Raw genomic sequence first — 20,072 nt, forward strand, 5'->3', positions numbered from 1 at the left:
AAGCTGCTACTCTATTAAGGATAAAACATCTGGACGGAGGTGATCACACAGGGCTGTATACCCCAACCCCACCCCACCCCACCCCAAAAAAGGCCTCAACGTTTTCAGTGGGTCTTCTGTACGCACAGGACCTATTTATTAACTCACTGTGTGGAAGGGATGGTTGTTCCTTACATGTGTTGATTCAGAATGTGCAGTGTTGAGGTAATTTTTTTCCCGTGTTTTTTTTTTTTTTGTGCGTGTGTGTGCGCGCGTGTATTTCGGCTGCTCTGTGTGGTCATGTCCCTGTTGCTAGGTTGGAGCTGAACAGCCGAGGGGTGGTGATGGGGGTGGGGGGGGGACCGACACGAAGTTCCTCCTTTTTTTTTTTTTTTTTTTTTTGGTCCTCATCTGACACGCATGAGTATTTTGGTTGTCTGACATGTTTGTTACAAGTCACTTTTTTGAAAGGGCGACGACGGGGAAGGAAAAAACAGGATGAAAAAAAAGAACTCAGATGCCATAATCGTCGTCGCGCTGCATAAATCCAGATTGTATGGAAATCCTGTGTACAAAGAGAGCGCACACACTTTAGAACACGCGCGTAGAGACGGCGAGAACACGAGGACCGGTGTGTTTATTTCTTGATCGAATGCGACCTGATGCACTGTGAGCTCAATGTGATGTGGGAGTTGTTGTCAAGAATAATAAATGATGAAAAAAAAAAATCTATTTAATGTAAAGTTAGTTACTATAAAACATTACTGAGGACATCTGTATAACTTATATGAATGTATTGTCTTGCTATACTGGACATATCCAACCAATGCATTTTACTGTAAAGCAATAATGTGAAGAAAAAAAAATAAAATGGCAAAATAGTTCCTGTAAATTTGTCTCATAAGTTCTTGGATTGTTTGTGAAATACATGGATTAAATGAAGCCATTTGTACATGTATGTTGGTGGTTTGTTTCTCAGTGCAAGTTTCTAAGTCCTAGTTTTAGAAATTGTAGTCGTACTTCCATTTTATGCTATTGATATATACGAATTTTTGAGAAAATATTGAGCTTGTTGTTTAGGTTTTTTTTCCTACTGACCCTCCTGCTTCAGGTTGTCAATTCAAATTTTATTGTACTTAATTTTCACCACTCAAATGCTAAAAACCTGTTTAAGGAGTGAAACCGTCAATACAAATATATTTTTTTATAGTTGATTTACATTTTTTAAAACTTGTTTATTCAATCATTTGCAATGACAAAATGGACAACTCATTTTCTTTGCATTATCAGTACTTTTGATATGTGAAGCATAACACTGGCCTGCCAAGAAAAAAAGGTCAAGCATGTGATAGGTGATCCTAGGGTAGTTTGCTCTGCAACATCCAAAAATCATGCTCATTTTGTCCAATCAGGTCAAGTTTTTGAGATATGGGGTTGTAAAATAATTAACTCCCTTGATTACTATTTACTACCTTTTATTTTGGATGATGTGCTTCACAAAAAGCAAGCATTTTATCTAACAAACTTCAGAAAATAATGATTATACATGACCTGAAAGCTAATCATGGCTGAAGGCTTGTTTATCTTGAATTAGTACCATTTGAGGGTCAAAACGTGCACGTATATCTTAAAAACTTGACCTGATCAAAGAAAATGGGTGTTATTTTTGGATTCAGCGCACCAAAATATACACAAGTCAGGTGAAAAACCTTTGACCTTTTAAAAAAAGTTTTTAAACGCAGGCCAGTGTAATCTGCTTTAATTTAAAAGGGTCTTCCGGCATTTTAGTATTCCGTTTCCATGAAAGTTGAGTCTCGAGAGAAGCAAAAATAACCGGTTAAAAAAAAAAAAAAAAAAAATCAATGTGGCCGTGAAGGACACTGCGTTCTTTGCAGTTTTTGTTAGAGGGTACTTTGAGAGAGAGAACAGCAGGGTGGTGTGTCATCAGATCTGTATGCGCTGGAAAAGTTCATTTCAAAATCGAATCACATGTTCCTCAACCTAAGTTCTACTTTTCCACTGAACTCATTAAAATCCATCCTAAACTTCAAGTGAACAGGCAAGCCGATGCTGGTGGCAGAGGACCGGTTCTACTGTGAGATCCTTCACCCCCAGCGCGTGTGTACATATCAAAATGCGTTTGCTAACATTAGCAGTAGCTGAGGGTCTATAATCGTCTCAACTCCCTCCAAAAACACGCTCCTCCTCGTCTTTTTATCACTGATGTGATCGCTGTTCCTCCTACTATCCTGAAAGCAGAACCTCAAGCGAGAGTTTTGCGCAGAACGTAGGGAACTGGGAGGAGGAATGACAGCAGCGCTTCAACACAAGTTACACTACCATCAAAAATATGTAAAAGCAAAAGGAAAAAAAAAAAGCTGCATGATGTTGCTTATTCAACATAAAGTGTCAATGCTGGAGGATAACTTCAGACTTGCTGAGTCAAAGTTTACATTTCCTTAAAGCAGAAGCTAAATGCAAAACTGCTGCTTTCAGAGTTTTGAGATGCTCAGTTTATGATAAATAATAAATCATTCTTGGTGGAATCACCCTGAAACTAAAGTTAGTTTAAAGATCCTTCCAGCTACTCTGTTGCACCAGCAGTTATTAAAACTCCTTCCCTCTGTGTGTGTGTGTGTGTATCTATAGACAGATAGATATTCTGGCTGCATCACGATGACGTGATTGCATCTTTCCATCCTGCCCGCCATGCTTTTTCTTTGCTAAAAATTCCACTTATTTTCAATTAAAGCTCCAGCATCTACCAATCACATCAGTTGTGTATAAATTCCCTCTCAGCCGGTGCTCAGAGTAATACCATCCGACAATACGTTTAATTTCAGTATTGGGGGGGGAGATTAGATAGCAGATAAATCATGTGCTATTCATTTGAAGCGTCTCTGAAAGGATTTCCACGGCTCCTGACTGAATGATGAGTAATGATTTATTGGTCCGTACTTCAGTAATCAAGCTGATAGAAAGTAGTTATGATTTAGGGGAAATTGGCAACATGTGAAGAGTTCATGGAGGTGATGACGGGGGAGCTCCTATGTGACTGCATCCTCGAGGTTAAATGACCACCAGGGGGCAATGTTGCCACAGGGTGAAGGTCTAACTATCCTTACTTCAGACTGGAATGAAAATGAAGCCCTTTTTTTTTTCTCAAGTGAATAAAAGCCTGTATGATATAAAGTTTGAAATATCAAACAATAGCAAAGTCAAACATGAGTGAAATTAATACCATCTCTGTCATTTCCTGTGGAACCACCATGCTGCATATCATTTCATCAGCCAGCCAGACAGGCAACCATCTGGTGAGACCAGCGCGCCCTGTGAAGGCTACTGGTGCTTCTCCCTAATGAGCCCCCCCCCACCCTTGAATTCCCCGCTGCCATTAACAAGCTTCTCTGTCAGCCATGATGTCGTGCACTGAGTTCCCTCTCTGCCCCCTAACGAGTACATTTGGCCAGCTAGAGTACCCCCCCCCCACACACACACACACATACACACCGCACGCCTCGTCAGCCTTCTTCCTGGATTATTGGCCCACATTTTGAGACAAAACCCACGCATACTGATAAATAAAGCAGAATAATAAACCAAACAAGTTGTTTATCTGCTCACCACCACCACCGGCACTAAACTGCAGCACTGAAGTGATGGATGATGAGCAAATTGGGCTGTTGCTCCTTGCTGCAGTTCTTGGGTATGCTTCGCAGCAGGAACAGAAGGTGGAGGGAACGTCCCCACAGCACTGACTAATGATATCTACATGTTCTAATTGCGAACGCATTTGTAGTCAAAAGAATATTTTAAGGATGAAAATGTTTTCATTTTAAAGATGTTTTTTGGAACCAGAATAATCCCCAGAACATTGCCTTAAGTTTGTAAATATTTAATATCACAAGAACGATTGGCCCAAATATGCGTTGGAACGCATCCAATTGTTCTTAACATACTAAAGGACTTTTCAGCCCCAAATTGCGTCTTACAGACAGCAAGAAGAGCCTGATGGAAGTTTGGACCTTCTTGCTTCCAGGAATGAGGCTCAAACCTTCAAATCTTTGAAACCTTTATTAAACGTTACATCAAGAAAGTCTTTGTTTAATGACATTATTATAACTTGTGCATGTGGTTATCTTTTGGATACATTTTCATAGTCCCCCCCCCCCCCCCCCCTCTTTTCATCTTGCTTGTTTACTTGTTCATTTGTTGATGTTACGAAGTTGACTATCCACTTTTGCCAGGGACCAACAGGGATTATTTTACTTTACAAGTCACATTGTCTTGTGGTGCTGGTGGCAGGACCCAAATTTAAACAAGGTAGAGAAGGCAGGATTAAATGCAACCTGTAATTCACAAAGCAAAACAGACCCAAATATAATCTGAGAATCTGAACACCGAAACTGAAACCACTGGGAAGATTTATGGGACATAACTGGTGACGTGATGTTAAATGAGGATCTGACAAAAACTGACTCGGATAACCAAATTCAAATGAACTCATCTAAAGACCACTAGACAAGACCCAGGTGAGGCACTCAAAAAGGACGGGGAAACAGAAAGAGACAGGAAGTGACATACATACATGCAAAGGGACGGAAGGGAGAAGCTAACAAAATAAAACAGGAAGTGAACAAAGTGAGCTAAAACACAGGTAGAAACACAAATTAGAAACTTAAGTGAAAAACAAAACCCGAACCAACAAACTAACCTGTCACTGATAAAAACTAAAGAGTGCAAAACTCGCAGTCCAAAGCCAAACTAAACATGGTCCTGATGACACTGTGACAAACATTGGTCAATATTGCTGGGACATTTTCTTCTTTTGTCCTTCAAAGTGGTTCCAGGAATGTTGCCATCTAGTAACATGAACCTATTCTTTTTTTTCAAATAAAATATTGCCACATAACTTGGAACAAAATCCTAAAATAAGAACATTCTCAAAACTTACTGCTTAAACTATTTTACACTGACAGGTCCTGGAGCGACCCAGTAGCTTCAGGCTCATACCACACAGGGATAAAAGTTCTGAGCAGCAAGTCCCTGGTTTGATTACCGGCCGGGGGCTCTGTTTGCGTGAGCTTGAACCTATCCAAATACATAGGAAGCCAACCTGGGACAGAGAATCCCAGAACTTTGCCTGTGTGAGGGTGAAGGTCAAATTACTTTGGATCTCCGGTTCAGAAAGATTGTACTGCGTTCACTTTGAGTCTAGAAAATATTTGAGTCATCTCTATTTCTGTATCTGTAATTATTTAGGAAGCTTTCCAAAAATCAGATCGAAATCCTCTGAGAGGGTGGGTCTTACCAAAGACCAGGTTACGAAGGTATGAATTATGTGGCTGTTGCTGGAGCTGAATCCTCCTGTTCAGCAGCAACAATGTCCCCTGGCTGGCACTGGTTAAGATCCTTACGTGGCACATCGCTATCGTCGTCTGATACCACCATGTGACCTTTCCTTGCCATTTAATTCCTTTGAAAACTTTATAACAAGATCAAATTAAAATAGACTGAATTTTGATGAGGACAGTGGCATTATCAGAGTCTTAATCTGGAGTTGCTGGCTGCATTGGGCCTTTATAGATAACACAGAAAGCGAGCCATAAACTCTGAGGACAGTCAGCTGTTTTAACAACTAACAGCAGGACTTTTTCCTCCCATGATGCACACTCAGCTTTCATTTATGCTTATCTGTTTATGGCAGCAGTCTGTTCCCCCGTGCATTGTGGCTGGGTGATTAATCCATTCTGCACACGCACTGCACTTCATGAAGGTAACCAAATACCTTCTTATGTATAAATATAAAGTAGTCGGCCTCGATGGAGCTGGCAGCACGCAATGGAGACGGATCGTTCTGATAGGACCATCTGCAGAAATCAACTAATGGTGAGTCACACTCCAGGCCTTTTAATCAATGTTAGTTAGATGCCATGGATTCCTCCGACATCCATCTTCACAGGAACACATTAGTGTTGGGGCGAGGCCAAAATGCGTCTTTATTGTAGCTTGTAATATAGATTCACACTCAGAATGAAATTAAAACAGTGCGGCTGACTCGCATGCTTGGCTTTCAGCAGAAACCATAGTTTAATTATCCATAATTAAAACGGGAAACATCCTCCCTCGTTGACGAATCATGCTAAATTTGGTAAATGGCTGTTATTTCGAGTATTTGTGCATAATTGTGTGTGAGTGTAATTAATCTGTTTCTGCAACAACGAAGACATTAAAGTTGTTGACGACATTTGGGATGTTTTGTTGTTGCTCCTAGAGCATTTCTGTGTCTTATAACTGGTTTTCTTTTTATATCCTTGACATGTTTGCGGTCTCTTCTGTTTTCAGTTAATAATATTCATGTGATTCTACCTCCTCATTTAAACGTACATTCAACCGTTTTACACCAACTGCATTTCATAGACCCACAGGGCGGCCATGTTCTATCAGGTCCACCCAGCATACACAGGTTGTTCCAGCTCGTTGCCGCCCTGCCCCACTGCCATCCACCAACGCTGCCTGAATCAAATTCGACTCACTGGTGCTTTCCTGCGGAGCAACTATTGTTTGTGCACTCACCTACTTGAACTCAATCAGGTTCTGGTCCTTCATGGCAGGTGCATTCCTCGATGGAAGGCAGAACAGACTTTTGTGGTTACCTGATGAGGGAATCAGTTCAAGGAAACACACCAAACTTTGAGAAATGTGCTTAATCATCATTATTTAATGGCAGACAAGTAGACCGATGCCCTTCTTTCCTTTCTGTGTGCATCACGGCGCTCCAGACCTCCACTGGATAGCTAACTGCTAGTTAGCTTAGCTTTAACGAATGCTAACAAAAGGGCTCAGGAGCAGACCTACTCAACATTTCTCAGGTGTAGTCTGAGAAATAAAACTAGCTTGTTGGAAAAGACCATAGCCTGGTTTCCATCTCAATGTGAGGAAATGCCAATTAAGTGTTTTGTTGAAGTGGTTGTAGCAGATAATCTATGCTAGTTAAGTCATAAGATGGCGCTAACATGCAACGTACCCGAACATGGCTGTGATAACATATAGAAGAATAAGTACAAGTCAAAAAACGGCAAACAATTAAAGTAGTTGCCATAGCGACGTAAACCTTGTTATGCATATTTTTTTCATGGATGAGACCGAGGAATATTTAGTTCTCCTCATTGGTCCATAAGGTGTTGTTACCAGCCATGCTGTCACGTGTTATGGGGAAACTGGAAAGGTGGCATCAGCAGAAACAGTTTCACGAGTTTAATGATCACGATGTCAGAAGTTAATCAATAAATGTGTTTCCATCCCTCCCAGCACCCTTCCGGTGAGAGACGTTTTTTTTCGCAAATTAGATGTTTTTTCATCATATTTTGGCATTTCCACCCTCTTTTCTAATTGCTGTGTTTTTAAATGCGTGTAAAAACAGGGTGAAGGAAACCCAGCTCATAACATAACAGAAGGACACTCAAAAACAGTAGGATGTTCTCTTTATTTTTAAATGTCTGTAGGGAGCAAGGTCAAAAAGTTTACTTAAATTAGATTCCAAAACACAACAAACTAAAAATGGGTTGGAGATCCCGAGATAAATGAACAGAAGAAGGGGAAGCAGCTGAGCCGGCCCACAAAGGGACATTGTATTCAGTGCATTCCCCCAACGGGCTATCTAGAAAATAACTTAAATGAAAATAAAAGCAGAAACTACCAGAGACCTCGAGCCCAAACTAACATAACAAAAGCCAAAATCAAAAGGAAAAAACAAAGGGGAAAGAAAAAAGGGAATAAAAGAAAGTGTGCCTCTTGAACACAGACCTGCACACAAGCTGCAGCAGGAATCAAGAGAAGAGAAGAGAGAGACGAGTTTGCTTCTCACCTCCCTCGCTACCTTCGTGATGAAGAATGCAGTTCAGGTGTGAGTGGGGCAGGTAGAGAGGAGGGCGGAGCAACTGGGTATATATATATTTTTTTTATATATATATATATATATATATATATATATATATATATAAACATATAACTGGAATATACACAGAGGAGGAACTGCAGGCTTTTGAAGCTGAGAGATCAAGAAAGGCTGAGGAAGTCAGAGTAGCTGCAGGTATGTTTCTGATAAAATAACAAAGACTTGTAATCTTTTTACTTTAAGACACCACACCACCACTAGCATTCATTGCAGCTAAACTTGCTGGCAGTCAGCTCCCTGGTGGCAGTCTGGCGCTGGCAGAGAAGATAGAAGTGTATCTATCTGCATATCTGGCGCTAAAATAACGGCATGTTCCTTTAAGAAAATATATTCATTCGAATGGGTCACTTGTAAAACTGTGCACCTGCTCAAAAGAGTAAATGCTACACACAGGAAGTTCCATGATGCCTCCAAACTCAGAGAACTGCACGTTGAGACAGTGGCCAACTCTTTAGAGGCCTTTTCGTGAATGTGCATGCAGTATTTGAATGCCTCAACCATTCAAATCTCTGGCACCTCGATCTGGCTGTGAGCTGAAAAATTTGGGAATTCCCGCGTTGCATTTTGACCTCAGAAACCATCGCCACGGTGATAAGTGGAGGCACCAACCGCTGCTTAATTACACTGTATCTCATTAACTCTTAGCATACATGTCCTGGACTGAAGGTAACTCCCTGTTGACCGGAGAAACCCCCCCGCCAACCACCCCTCGCATTGCACTTTTATGATGGCGGGCATCAGAAAGTGATTTCCATGTAAATTATAGCTCACAGCGGGTTGGACGGACGAATGGTCGTGTAGCCAGCAAAGTGATTAGAGCGTAAAAACAGACACTTTTACTACAAGGAGTGATGCAGAGAGAGAGCGACTGATGGACAAGTCAGCAAATAAAAAGGTGGTTGAGGGACAGTCGGTGCCATCACCACCTCCATCGTGTTGTTTTGCTCTCTCCATATATATATATATATATATATATATATATATGGAGAGAGCACAATCGCATTACTGGGTCTCAGGCTCGGTGATTTATGAACGACTCCCCCACTCGCAGGCTTTCTGAGAGGTGATCTGTTGCAGAGGCAGCCACAGATAATTTATTCTATCCCTCAAGTTTTAAATTTACCCCCCCCCCCCTTCAACCACTCGGCCTGACAAGATTTATTAAAACAATAGTGTCATTATGCTGTAAGCCTAACAATAAGATTTCATCTCCGGTTCAGTCGCAGACAAAAAGCTCCTAAACGGTACCAAAGAGGGGCTGTTAATCATGCTGAGGGGCATCGTAATTAAAGTTTAGACTTGCTCTTTGATTTCCAACATGTCGGTGAATCTCTTGTTTAGACAGCAGAGGACCGATTTAATAACGTGAGTAGCAACAGAGCGCCAAATCCAAATTCTCTCATCGCCCCCTGCAATGTTTCGCATGTGGGTGTGTTCTAGTTAAAAGATGATACCTGTTTAATTTCCACATTTGGAGTTATAGCCTATTTTAAAACATCATTTTGCAGTGCAGGAGGTGTGTAATTAGATCTCCCCCTTCCTAATCTACTTGTTTATATTGCGAAGTGTCAAACCTAGATTAACTGTCGCAGCTAGCAGGGGTGCGCTAAAAATAGCAACCCGCATGTGACAATAAAGGAGACAAGATTTTGAGGGATTATTTATTGGGGGGGGGGGGGGGGGCTTCTATGTGGGTGAAAGATGATTGACAGTAAACAGGTTATGTAATGTATGCAATATGAAAACAACTCATGAACAGATAAACAGAGACGAATGCCTGCAGCGTACCATGTAACGCTCTGAATTTCAATCTGACCTCCTTCTTCCTGAGGACGTCTCCCGCCATGTTTTGTTTTTTGGTCTGTTTAGAATATATCTTTTTGAGTAAGTCAGTCATAAACAAGTTCAGCTCAGTTTAACCTGCCGCTCTTTCTGATTTTTTTTTTTTTTGTCTCCATGGAGAAAATTTATCTCTGCCAAGAGAAAATGAGGTGAAGGCTGCTGCTGATGTCTTTACCGCAGCAGCGGAGCGAATCAACTGGCATCAAGCCGACAAGGACTGGTGTCATAAAATGTCATAATGAGGAGTGTGAGTATGTGACAGGTAAACAGGAAGAAGAATGAACTCCACATCTAACCAAACGCAAAATAGTGGCTTGCTATTGTTGGGTTGCTTATCTGTCATTTGTGGATTTTTTGTTTTGTTTTGTTTTGACAACTGCGTATTAATTAATTGGGAGTACTAAGATAAAATACCACCCACCTCTTTCTCATGGCCTATGACTGCATACTTTCCAGGGAGGCAAAAACGAAGAATTTAAGTTAAACAAGAGAGCAATCGGAGAGCCGAGGTGAACTTCTGGCTCCTGACATTTTCGTGCTCGGGTCCTAATTAGAGCTGCAGGGGCTCCCTCACAGCCCGCATGTGGCTGTTCTGTACAGTGAGAAGGTGGAGAAGCCTGATGGTATTTAGATTTTGTGTGAAAGAACGGACCAATATATTTACAGTGTTGCGAATATCACTTTCCGCGTCCACTAGGAGGCCCTAGAGAGCACACACTTACGATGTATCTATCCATCCATCCATCCATTTTCTATACAGCTTATCTGTTTTGGGTTGCAGGGGTGGGGGGTGGGGGGCTGGACCCTATCCCAGCTGACATTGGCTGAGAGGCGGGGTTCACCCTGGATGGGTCGCCAGTCTGTCACAGGGCCGTCAGGAGCAATTAGGGGTTTAGTATCTTGCTCAAGGATACTTCCAGGGGTCCGGGGGAAGAGAGGATCGAACCAGCAATCTTCCTGTTGCTAAACGGCCATTCTACTTCTGAGCCACGTCGCCCCCATTTACTACATATTATGTTGCTATATCACATGCAAAGATAAGAATGCAATGTTGGTCATTTTGAACGTGAGATGTTCAGAAAAGATCTGTGGAACTGTTTCCTGGTTCTAAGGTGTGTCTGACCGAAAAGAGACATTTATCATACTGTAAAAAAAAAAACAAGATATATCCTGTTGCCACCAGGTGACTCTGTGACTAATCTGTGCCAAAATGGCCTCTTCTCTAGCCCATGTTTGGAGCCCCTCGTCCCACATTGGGAGTGTTCCACAATTATACAAGTGGTGTTCAACAATTACACAAGTGGCTGTTGAATAACAGTCATGTTGACAAGTCATAACAGGAAAACACATGTCAAAATTAATTATGGTACTATTCTAGCATTCCAGTGAGCCAGCATGCACGGTAGCAGGGCCCTCCAGAATGGAACAGGACCATCATTGATGTTGATAATTACACACCCATTTACCCTGCAATTGCATGTTAATGGCCTCCGTGAGAAGGACCTATTATCCCTGCGGATGACGGTAAAACAGCACTACATTATAAGCACATCCTCCTCTTGTGTACTATGTTTTATTCTAAGCTTGATCATTTTTTTGAACACTTTTAGTTAGACTCTTTATAGTCTAGTTTGTAGACTGAATCTGCTAAATTGAAATTCATCCCAAATGTAAAAGATGGCTTCTTATTTCCTCGCATTTGCAGACTTCATTCAGACTTTAAGAAAAGGTAATGAGCGCTTTTGTGCTTACAAGTGATTTTAGCATTAAAAACTAAATGGCACATGTTTTGTTTTCTTAATTAATTCCAAACCTCTAGTGTTGTAGCAGTTAAACTGGAGATGGCAGCCCCTCCCCCTCCTGTCACCCCCTCCCCTTAAAAAATCAATGGTAGCTTTGTAGGGTCATTGAAAGGGTCATCAGCATGAAGGTCCTCTGACGGTTTTAATTGATCAGCTGAACAATTAAGAGTGTTGTGCAAATGCATTTAACATCGAACTTAGTCTATTAAAAGACTCCATAGAGCTTTTAAGAGGGTTATTTGTCTACTTTTGTGTATCCAGCCGACAAATTTTGTTACCCCCCCCCCCCCCATGGAGATATTTCAAAATGCAACTCCATGGTGAAAAAAGTGACTCAAAGAAGACCGCCCTCTGAGTGGTCACATGATTTCCTGTCACATTCCTCTGGAGTTGGAGTGAAGTAAAACTGAAGGCAACCAGGATGAGGCACGTGTCTGGAGAGAAACGCGCCAGACATATTTAATACCGCACCAGCAAGAACCTTCAATACTGGAGTCAGTTTTTACAGGAAATGTAGGAACCAAACTGATCTTGCTCTCCAAGGTAAATGTGTGTGTGGGTGTGTGTGTTTAGTGTCCAGATCCTGAATGGACTTTGAGGGCCTGCCTCTCAATATCTTTTGCATATTTAGCAAAAAAAAAAAAAAAAAAGTTCTTGTTAGCAAGCAAGCAATATAACTCATTCATAGTGCCAAGCAAGCAAAATTTTACCTGAGTATAGATATAAATAGAGTTGAGCTGCAGCGCTGTGCAAGGCCATAAAATTACACCGAGCAAAACTGTTCACATCTTTTATGGTTTTATGCCAGCGGTTCATGACATGTTTAATTAATAATGTTTATCTCAAACTGAATGTAGCGTTTATTATAAAAGGGTATGTATGTTCTTGACTTTGCTGAAACAGCTCTTTCAGCACCATGAATGAATGATCTTTTAAACAAAAAATGTCCCTTCACGAATACGTTTCTTTTCCGCTTGTTAGTACGTGTCAGGTCAAAACAGTATTGTGTAACTATTACATAAATAAACGTCTTTTAAATTCAACAAGCTCGTACAATGCTGATTCGGCTCATGGTTCTAATTCTCCCTGCATTTCACATTATATGGAGTTTTGAAATGTTGTCCATGCCGTCACTCCCTCACTAGTGATACCTGGACCGGGGGGGCGACAAAATGAGGGCCGATCCGCCTCAAAAGTATGGGTTAATTAACAGCTGAAACCCAGCCTGCGCTCACCAAATATTCTGATTATATGTATTTATGCATGCTTTATTGATTATAGCATCACACTTGTCAGTAGTCTGGCAACAGCTGCAAAAAAAGTCAATTCTATGGCCAGAGCAACAGCAGACAATGTGCAGATGAGTCATGACGATGATGTGTTGTATGCAAATTGCAGCGCTTGTTTGTTTTTCTCGGAAGAGTGAATGGGAACAGTGTGCAGGAGAACTGAGTCTGAGCGAGAGCTGTCCATGGTGCTGATCCTGCTGCTGTGAACAGAAGCAGTCTCTTTTCACAAGTGCAGGTAGAGAACCACAAAAGCCTCGACCCGGATCACAAAGGAGAAGGGACTGAGAGGTCCATGACATTTACTCGACGTAGACAGCGGACTTCTGCCTCGTGACAGTTGCAAAAGCAGAACATTTTCATTATTTTGAACATGAGCAAGGAGATTATCAAGGGTTGTGAGTGTGTACTGTTTGCTAGTTAGCAAATGAGGTTGTTAGCGCAGGGGCATGTTAGCAACTTATTAGTCACAATGGGAATTTGTCTGAAGTGGATTTCCAATCTGGGCACAATGCGACATCCTTTTATATTTTCATATTCTATTTTAATTCTGTCTTTGCTGCTCTGCCTACCCAGAGATTCACTGTACCTGAGAATAATGACAAAGATGGTTCCGACTTTTGCTCCTCTGTCCTTAGACCCCAGAGAGCTTATCAGCATGGTAGTTAGCGAGGTATCAATCAATCCATCAAATTTTATTCGTAAAGCCCCAAATCACAAATAAGGATTTGCCTCAAGTGGTTTTGTACACAATGCAACAGGAGAGATCCCCCTGACAACCTTGATCAAGGTGAGCTAGTTAGCAGGCTAGTTAGCATGCTACAGGTTTTACAAAAGAAGAAAGGGGACTCATGTGCATTTCTTTAGTCACAATTCCCTAAAATTCTGAACAGTACTTCTAATCAGACAACAGTGAAGTGATCTTCCTGGTGTGACTGACCTCTCCATCACTTAGCATCTCACTGTGTAGAAACAAGAACACAATTCATGTGATAAGTGGGCTTGCAGCAGATTAGCATAATGAGGAAGTGTCATAATGAGAACTGGGAGGAGGAGGAGAAAGAAGGAACAATCAGAAAAAAGTTTCACACATTTTTTTTTATCGCAAGATCAAAACAGATTTGCATGTGGGGTAGAATATTAATGAAAGAGTCCGGGAGGAGGCTGCTCAGCCTAAATATTTATGTGTTGCTCCACAAAATAGGAAAACGGATAGATTTCAGTTCTGTTGCTGTGAAATACAAGAGCACGACTCTCCTGCTTCAAATTTTATTTAATCTTCATCAACAATATGAAAAAAGAATGATGCTCTCATTAACATTGTTTTATTTATACTTCTAATAAAACATCATTGGCCTCCAACATGTAAATAATGTACATAATAATAATGATAATAACTGAATAACATCAGAAAAGAGTATTTTCTGTTTTTGCATTTCTATTTTTTTTTCTTTCATCAGTTCATCAATGAGATGCTCTCTGGACTCTGAGCTCTGCGTTCTCCCTCTTCAAGGCTTGAGCTAGTTGGAATGTACAGTACAGAAAACAAAAAGTCCCCCTCTCATTTGATTTTTTTCTGACATCACTATCTATTTCGTCTCATCTGCAATTCAATGTGCGCACGCGCGCGCGCGCACACACACACACACACACACACACATACACACACACACACACACCACTTGCATCTGTTCCAAAACAATCTGAAATACCCAAACCTCCTGTGGTGAACACTAGTGCACATACACTCAGACTCTCTTTGTACTAGTGTGAATGCACGTATACACACACACACGCTCGGATACCTGTGGTGGACGGTCTCGAGTACTGAGCTGCGGCACTTTAATCAGACCTTTGGTCATACTGAGGCAGCAGCTTCCAGAGAGCTTCTTTCTCAACAGAACACAAAAAGAAAAGCATTCGTCCGCCACCAACCTTGGACTCGCACAGCACAGATAGCCTCTCATGAGTGACGCTCGTCACACTCTGCTCCTCCTCTCCAACTCTCCAACAAGTGCATCTCGCCACAGAGTGTTATGTCCTTTGGTGCTGGAATTCAAAGGGAATAGCACAGATGCACGGCGTAAAAAGTGACCTTTAAAAAATATAATAAGATACTCACTGAACGGGAGACCAACTGTCCATTTTACACAACGTAATGTCACGGGGCTGCTGAGTTTGTAGATTGTCCCTTAATACAGTTTGAAATGTTAAAACATCATTAAAAACACAGCACAATAAAAACCTTTTGTTTTGACTTTCGAGTCTGCTCACGGCACTCAGAGTCAAGTGGAGGTGTACAGTGCGCTCTGACAGGCAGGTGATGCTGAAAATCTCTTTTAGGGTTTCACAGCGGTTCATGTGAGCTTGACAAGAGCAGCATATCATCCTGTCATGCAGCTGAATTCTTTATCTGCCTCCGCTACCGGAGCGTTCACAAAAAGCAGTCGAATGATGCCGGAGTTGGGTGCTGGCGGTCATGTGTCGATGACATCCTGCGCTGGCGAAGGTTCGTGGGGCAAACTGGTAGCGTTGGGCAACGGCTGCGTGTGGCTGACAGAGTTCTGCTGCAGCTCTAGTGCCATGGCGTTCTGTGGGTGGGGGAACTCCTTCACCTGCCTGCGATACTCCAGGAAGGTTGATGCCTTGGTGGCGATAGCCACCACGTTCTTGCCCACAAAGATGGTAGACACACGACTATCCTGAAACAGCACCATGTTGACACCTCGTATGAGGATGGTGACCACGTTGATGGTGACTAGGCTCAGGACAGGGTACAGCATCATTTTCTGGGGTGACATGTGCTCCCCCTGCATGCTGATCTCACTAAGCGACACGCAGGGCAGGATGAGCAGCAGGATGTAGCAGTAGAAGAACATCAGGCCCTCCGCCCAGATTGGCAGGCCTGTCCGCTGGGGCTCCCACAGGTTAGCTTGGATATCCAGCAGGTCCAGTAGGTCCAATGCCACCCAGAATAGCCGGCTACGCATATCCTCTTTCTTACGGAAAGTTCTCACATACTCCATACTATCAAGAGCCACTAGAACCAGGTATAAACCTGGCACACACACTGATAAGAGTAATGTTAGGGCTTTCCGAGCCACCGTCTCCAGACTCTTTCTGTCAGCCTTGCAATTCTGGAAAACAAAGTAGAGCTTGATCTCCAGCACAAAGATGTACAGAAACCAGAGTATCATGGCATATCCTCGCCGGGCGGTGCGCACCTCAGCGCCGACCCACACTGCCACGTATCGTAGCACTATGAGGAAGCACACATCCCCTACCAGCACTATGATACACACCCCGATCTTCCTGGGACCCTGGTTCTGCTCCACCAGGTAGGCGTCCATGAAGGCCATGCTGGTCATGATGACAATGGTGGTCAGGCACACGTGGCGTTTGTCTGGGGGTGGCAACACCATGGCGAGGGCACCTGCTGGCTCTCAGTCTCAGTTCACACCTTTCAGAAGTGAAAAAAAGCCTCTGTTGGGTAAACACTGTTCTGTGTTCACTCCAAACCTTTAAGGACAGGGAATAAAACTGTTCAAGGTGCTTAGACAGCTCTGGGGGGGCTGAGGAGCAAACGTCCAACTATGATGTATCTAAATACTGTAAGTCTCTGCACTAATAGTCCAGCGAGGAGTGTGCGTGTGTGAGGTCAGCAGAGAGAGGCTGGCTGTTGATTGATCTCAGACCATGAGGAAACAGAAACATCACCTCGTTACTCAGCGCACTTCCATTGATTTGGCTTTGCCCCTGAGCAGCAGCTACACCGTGGGCTTTACAGTTGACACACCATGACTGATCGTAATCCACACAGTCAACGGGAGAATTCTCGCAGCACCGGTATGAGATGGGATTGTAGGAATGTTTATGGAGATGATTTTATGTGTACAAACCAGCGATCCAGCTTGTGAATGTACACGTGCACACCCGTGACGCAGATCAGCATATGCAAAGAATTCCTCTTTGGATGCAAACGGTGGTGCAGTGTGTGTGGCTCCTCGCAATCCTGCAGTGTGAGTGAAAGGAAATGGAGGAGAGAGAGGACTCTGCAGTGGCCAGAGGCCCCCAGCCGCCATAAATCACAGAGACAGCAGGTCAACGGCCCATGAGGCCTTGTGTCCGACGCCGGCTTCCCCGGGGGGAGGCTCTTACACGGGGCTGAATATCCATCCTTCCCCCCTCCTCTTGCCACGTGGCAGCTTCTCTATAGCCTGGAGGAGGAAGAAATGAAGAGGAGGAGAGAGGGAGGGAGGGAGGGAGGGAGGGCAGAGAAGGAGAAAGAAAGCTGTCAGCAATACAGAGCCATATAACACAGTTTTCATTGCCAACAGCGCTGCACATATGAGAAGCCAAGTAATGTGTCAGCTTGGCTCAAATCTAACCGGCTTCACTATTGACAGATGCAAAATATTGCACATGATAAGTAAGACTGCCTTAGAACACCATTACCTCTCTATTGTGCGTGACATGTGACAGGCTGTCTAGAGACACGGCTGCATATGCTCCACTGGCATATTTACTCCGTAGTAGCCCACACAGATTAATAGAGAATTTACTACAAGGCAATTTTATTCTCTCACATAGCAGCTGCATTACCTCTCTGGACTAAATTGCCCTCAGAGGTGAAGATAGACTTCAGTTCTACACATATTTTGAGTCAGCGTTTTCAAGCCAAAACAATTATAACTGTTGTTGTGAATGTCAAACTTTACATCAATGTCCACATTTAATTCAGACCCCAGTTCCAATTTTAGTCTCCAGCTTATTTTGAAGGCTGTTTCTGTCGTAAACCTGTTTAGAATTCCAGCTGACGTGTTTGTTGAGAACTGTCACATAAAGTTGTAACCATATAGCCAACTCGTCAACAGTGCAATCAAGATATCCTTCACCCATGAACTATTTTTTGCCTTTGAAGTATTCACAAATATCTCCCCACTTGGGTCCACCTCCCTCCTCACATCCTGACAGGTTTATCTCAAAGTGTTTGTTGATCACTGAGCTCATGACTGAACAAAAGGAATGCGGATGAGCTTGAATGATGCACTTTCGAGTTTATGAACTGACATTTTAGGAGAGTTTTGCTGCTTTTTCATGGTCTGTCGCCATTAGCTTGAAGCTAAATTTATGTAGCTGGCTCTTTTTGTGTTCTGGAGTCACAGAGAGATGATGCAGGAAGGGAAAAAATGACCCCATGAGCTCAAGACACCTACTTGTTAGTACTTGAAAGGCAAAGCAAAGTTTTTTTGGGGCAAGTATCTCTTAAACCAGGAGCTCACCAGTACATGGCCTCTTCCATGAGTAACACAGTAAGTCATTAACATTGAGAGAAATCAAGGCTGAACAAGAGAACATGTAACGTGTTTATTCAGCAGAACCTTTTTTTCAGCAAAATGTGTTTGTCGCGCTGCTTGTCTCTGTTTGATACTCCTGTTTCTGAACTGCTCAGACAGCGTGAAGATAAATCACATTAGTGTTTCCTTCAGCCAGAGGTGGGCAAAGAACATCTGTCCTAAGTGAAAGTGTAGTTTCGCTTGCACTGATCTAACAGAGAGTGACAAGTAGTTATTGCAGATGTAGAGTTTGCCTTTAATTGAAAATGCATTTTAAAACTACATTTATATGTAGCTACATTAAATATTTTTGGATGAAATTAAAGAGTACATCCAGCAAAAATTTACTGAAATAAAAGTTGTCAAAAAGAAGTAAGATAGCATATTTTTACTCAATTACTGTCGTCCACTGTTCCAAATCAGGATATGACCATATGATTCAGAGAGCTCTGGCTCTGCTCCAGTCAGTAAAAGTTGTTTGGCTGAAGTGAGTAACAAAACTCCATTCTTGGTTGATGTCCAGACATACTGTGGTACGCAAATATTCCAGTATTTCCCAATACATCTCAATGTTCTGTGTAGGAAGTGACAAGGGATGGGAAGTGATACAATTTTTACTGACATTATCTGTCTGAATCTTCATTTCATTATTGGTTCCTAAGAACAGAAGAAAGGCTGACCTGGGCTCCATTTGCCTTCAGCAGCTTCTGGGCTTGTCTGCCAATACTGTAAATTTCAACACGATAAAATGAATTACACTGCTTATTATCTTTCCCCCAAATGTTTTGACAGCATTGCTTTTGCAATCAGAAAAATATGCTAGCATTGACAAGAATGGCAATACGTCTTGTCTTATCGTCCTCTGCTTATCCGGTTGGCCGGGTCGTGGGGGCAGCAGCCTCAACAAGAAAGCCCAGACTGTCCTCTCCCCAGCCACTTCCAACTATCCAACTCTTCCGGGGGAATCCCGAGGCGTTCCCAGGTCAATCAAGAAATATAATCCCTCCAGCATGTCCTGGGTCAGCCCCGAGGCCTCCTCCTGGTTGGACATGCCTGGAAAACCTCCCAAGGGAGGCGTTCAGGTGGCATCCTCACCAGATGCTCGAACCACCTCAACTGACTCCTCTTGACATGGAGGAGCAGCGACTCTACTCTGAGTCTCTCCCGAATGACCGAGCTTCTCACCCTATCTCTAAGGGAGAGCCCAGCCACCCTGAGGAAACTCATTTCAGCTGCTTGTATTCGCGATCTTGTTCTTTTGGTCATCACCCAAATCTCATGACCATAGGTGAGGGTTGGAACGTAGATTGAGTGGTAATTCAAGAGCTTCGCCTTTTGGCTTCGCTCCCTCTTTACCATAACGGACTAGTTTAGCACCCGCATCACTGCAGATTCTGCCCCAATCCGCCTGTCAATCTCCCACTCCATCCTACCGTCACTTGTGAACAAGATCCCGAGATACTTAAACTCCTCCACCTGAGGCAGGACCTCACCCCCGACCCGGAGTGGGCAGGCCACCCTTTTCTGGCTGAGGACCATGGCCTCAGATATGGAGTCAAGTCAAGTCAAGTCAATTTTATTTGCATAGCACCAAATCACAACAAAAGTTATCTCATGACACTTTACAAATAGAGCAGGTCTGGTTCCACACTTCAATGAATTTACACCCAACAATTCTCCATCAGCAAGCACATCAGGCAACAGCAATGACGAAAACCTTCCTTTTAACAGGCAGGAACGTTGAGCAGATCCAGGCTCAATTGGCATGGCCTTCTGCTTTGACCGGTTGGGGGGAAAGAGAGTAGGAAAGCGGGGCAGAGATAAAGACAGATAATGGAGGGAAAAATACAGAAGGAAAGAGAGGGATAGA

The 20,072-nt window shown here is 42.8% G+C and overlaps 1 protein-coding gene across 4 annotated transcripts in view; it reads right to left on the bottom strand.

Moving 5' to 3' along the window:
• Positions 1 to 14,127: 14,127 nt before the first annotated feature.
• tmem121ab (transmembrane protein 121Ab) overlaps positions 14,128 to 20,072 on the bottom strand; it is a 47,325-nt gene continuing 41,380 nt past the window's right edge. For all 4 annotated transcript variants that reach the window (XM_086190264.1, XM_086190265.1, XM_086190267.1 and 1 more), the window contains one exon: positions 14,128 to 17,083. In XM_086190264.1, the coding sequence (XP_086046390.1) occupies positions 15,344 to 16,288 (945 nt within the window). In that variant the 5' untranslated portion in view covers positions 16,289 to 17,083 and the 3' untranslated portion in view covers positions 14,128 to 15,343. The remainder of the gene's footprint in view (positions 17,084 to 20,072) is intronic.

Source organism: Aulostomus chinensis, chromosome 20, assembly GCF_037954235.1.
Source record: "Aulostomus chinensis isolate RoL2024-O1b breed Wild chromosome 20, RoL_Achi_v1.0, whole genome shotgun sequence".
Taxonomy (NCBI): domain Eukaryota; kingdom Metazoa; phylum Chordata; class Actinopteri; order Syngnathiformes; family Aulostomidae; genus Aulostomus; species Aulostomus chinensis.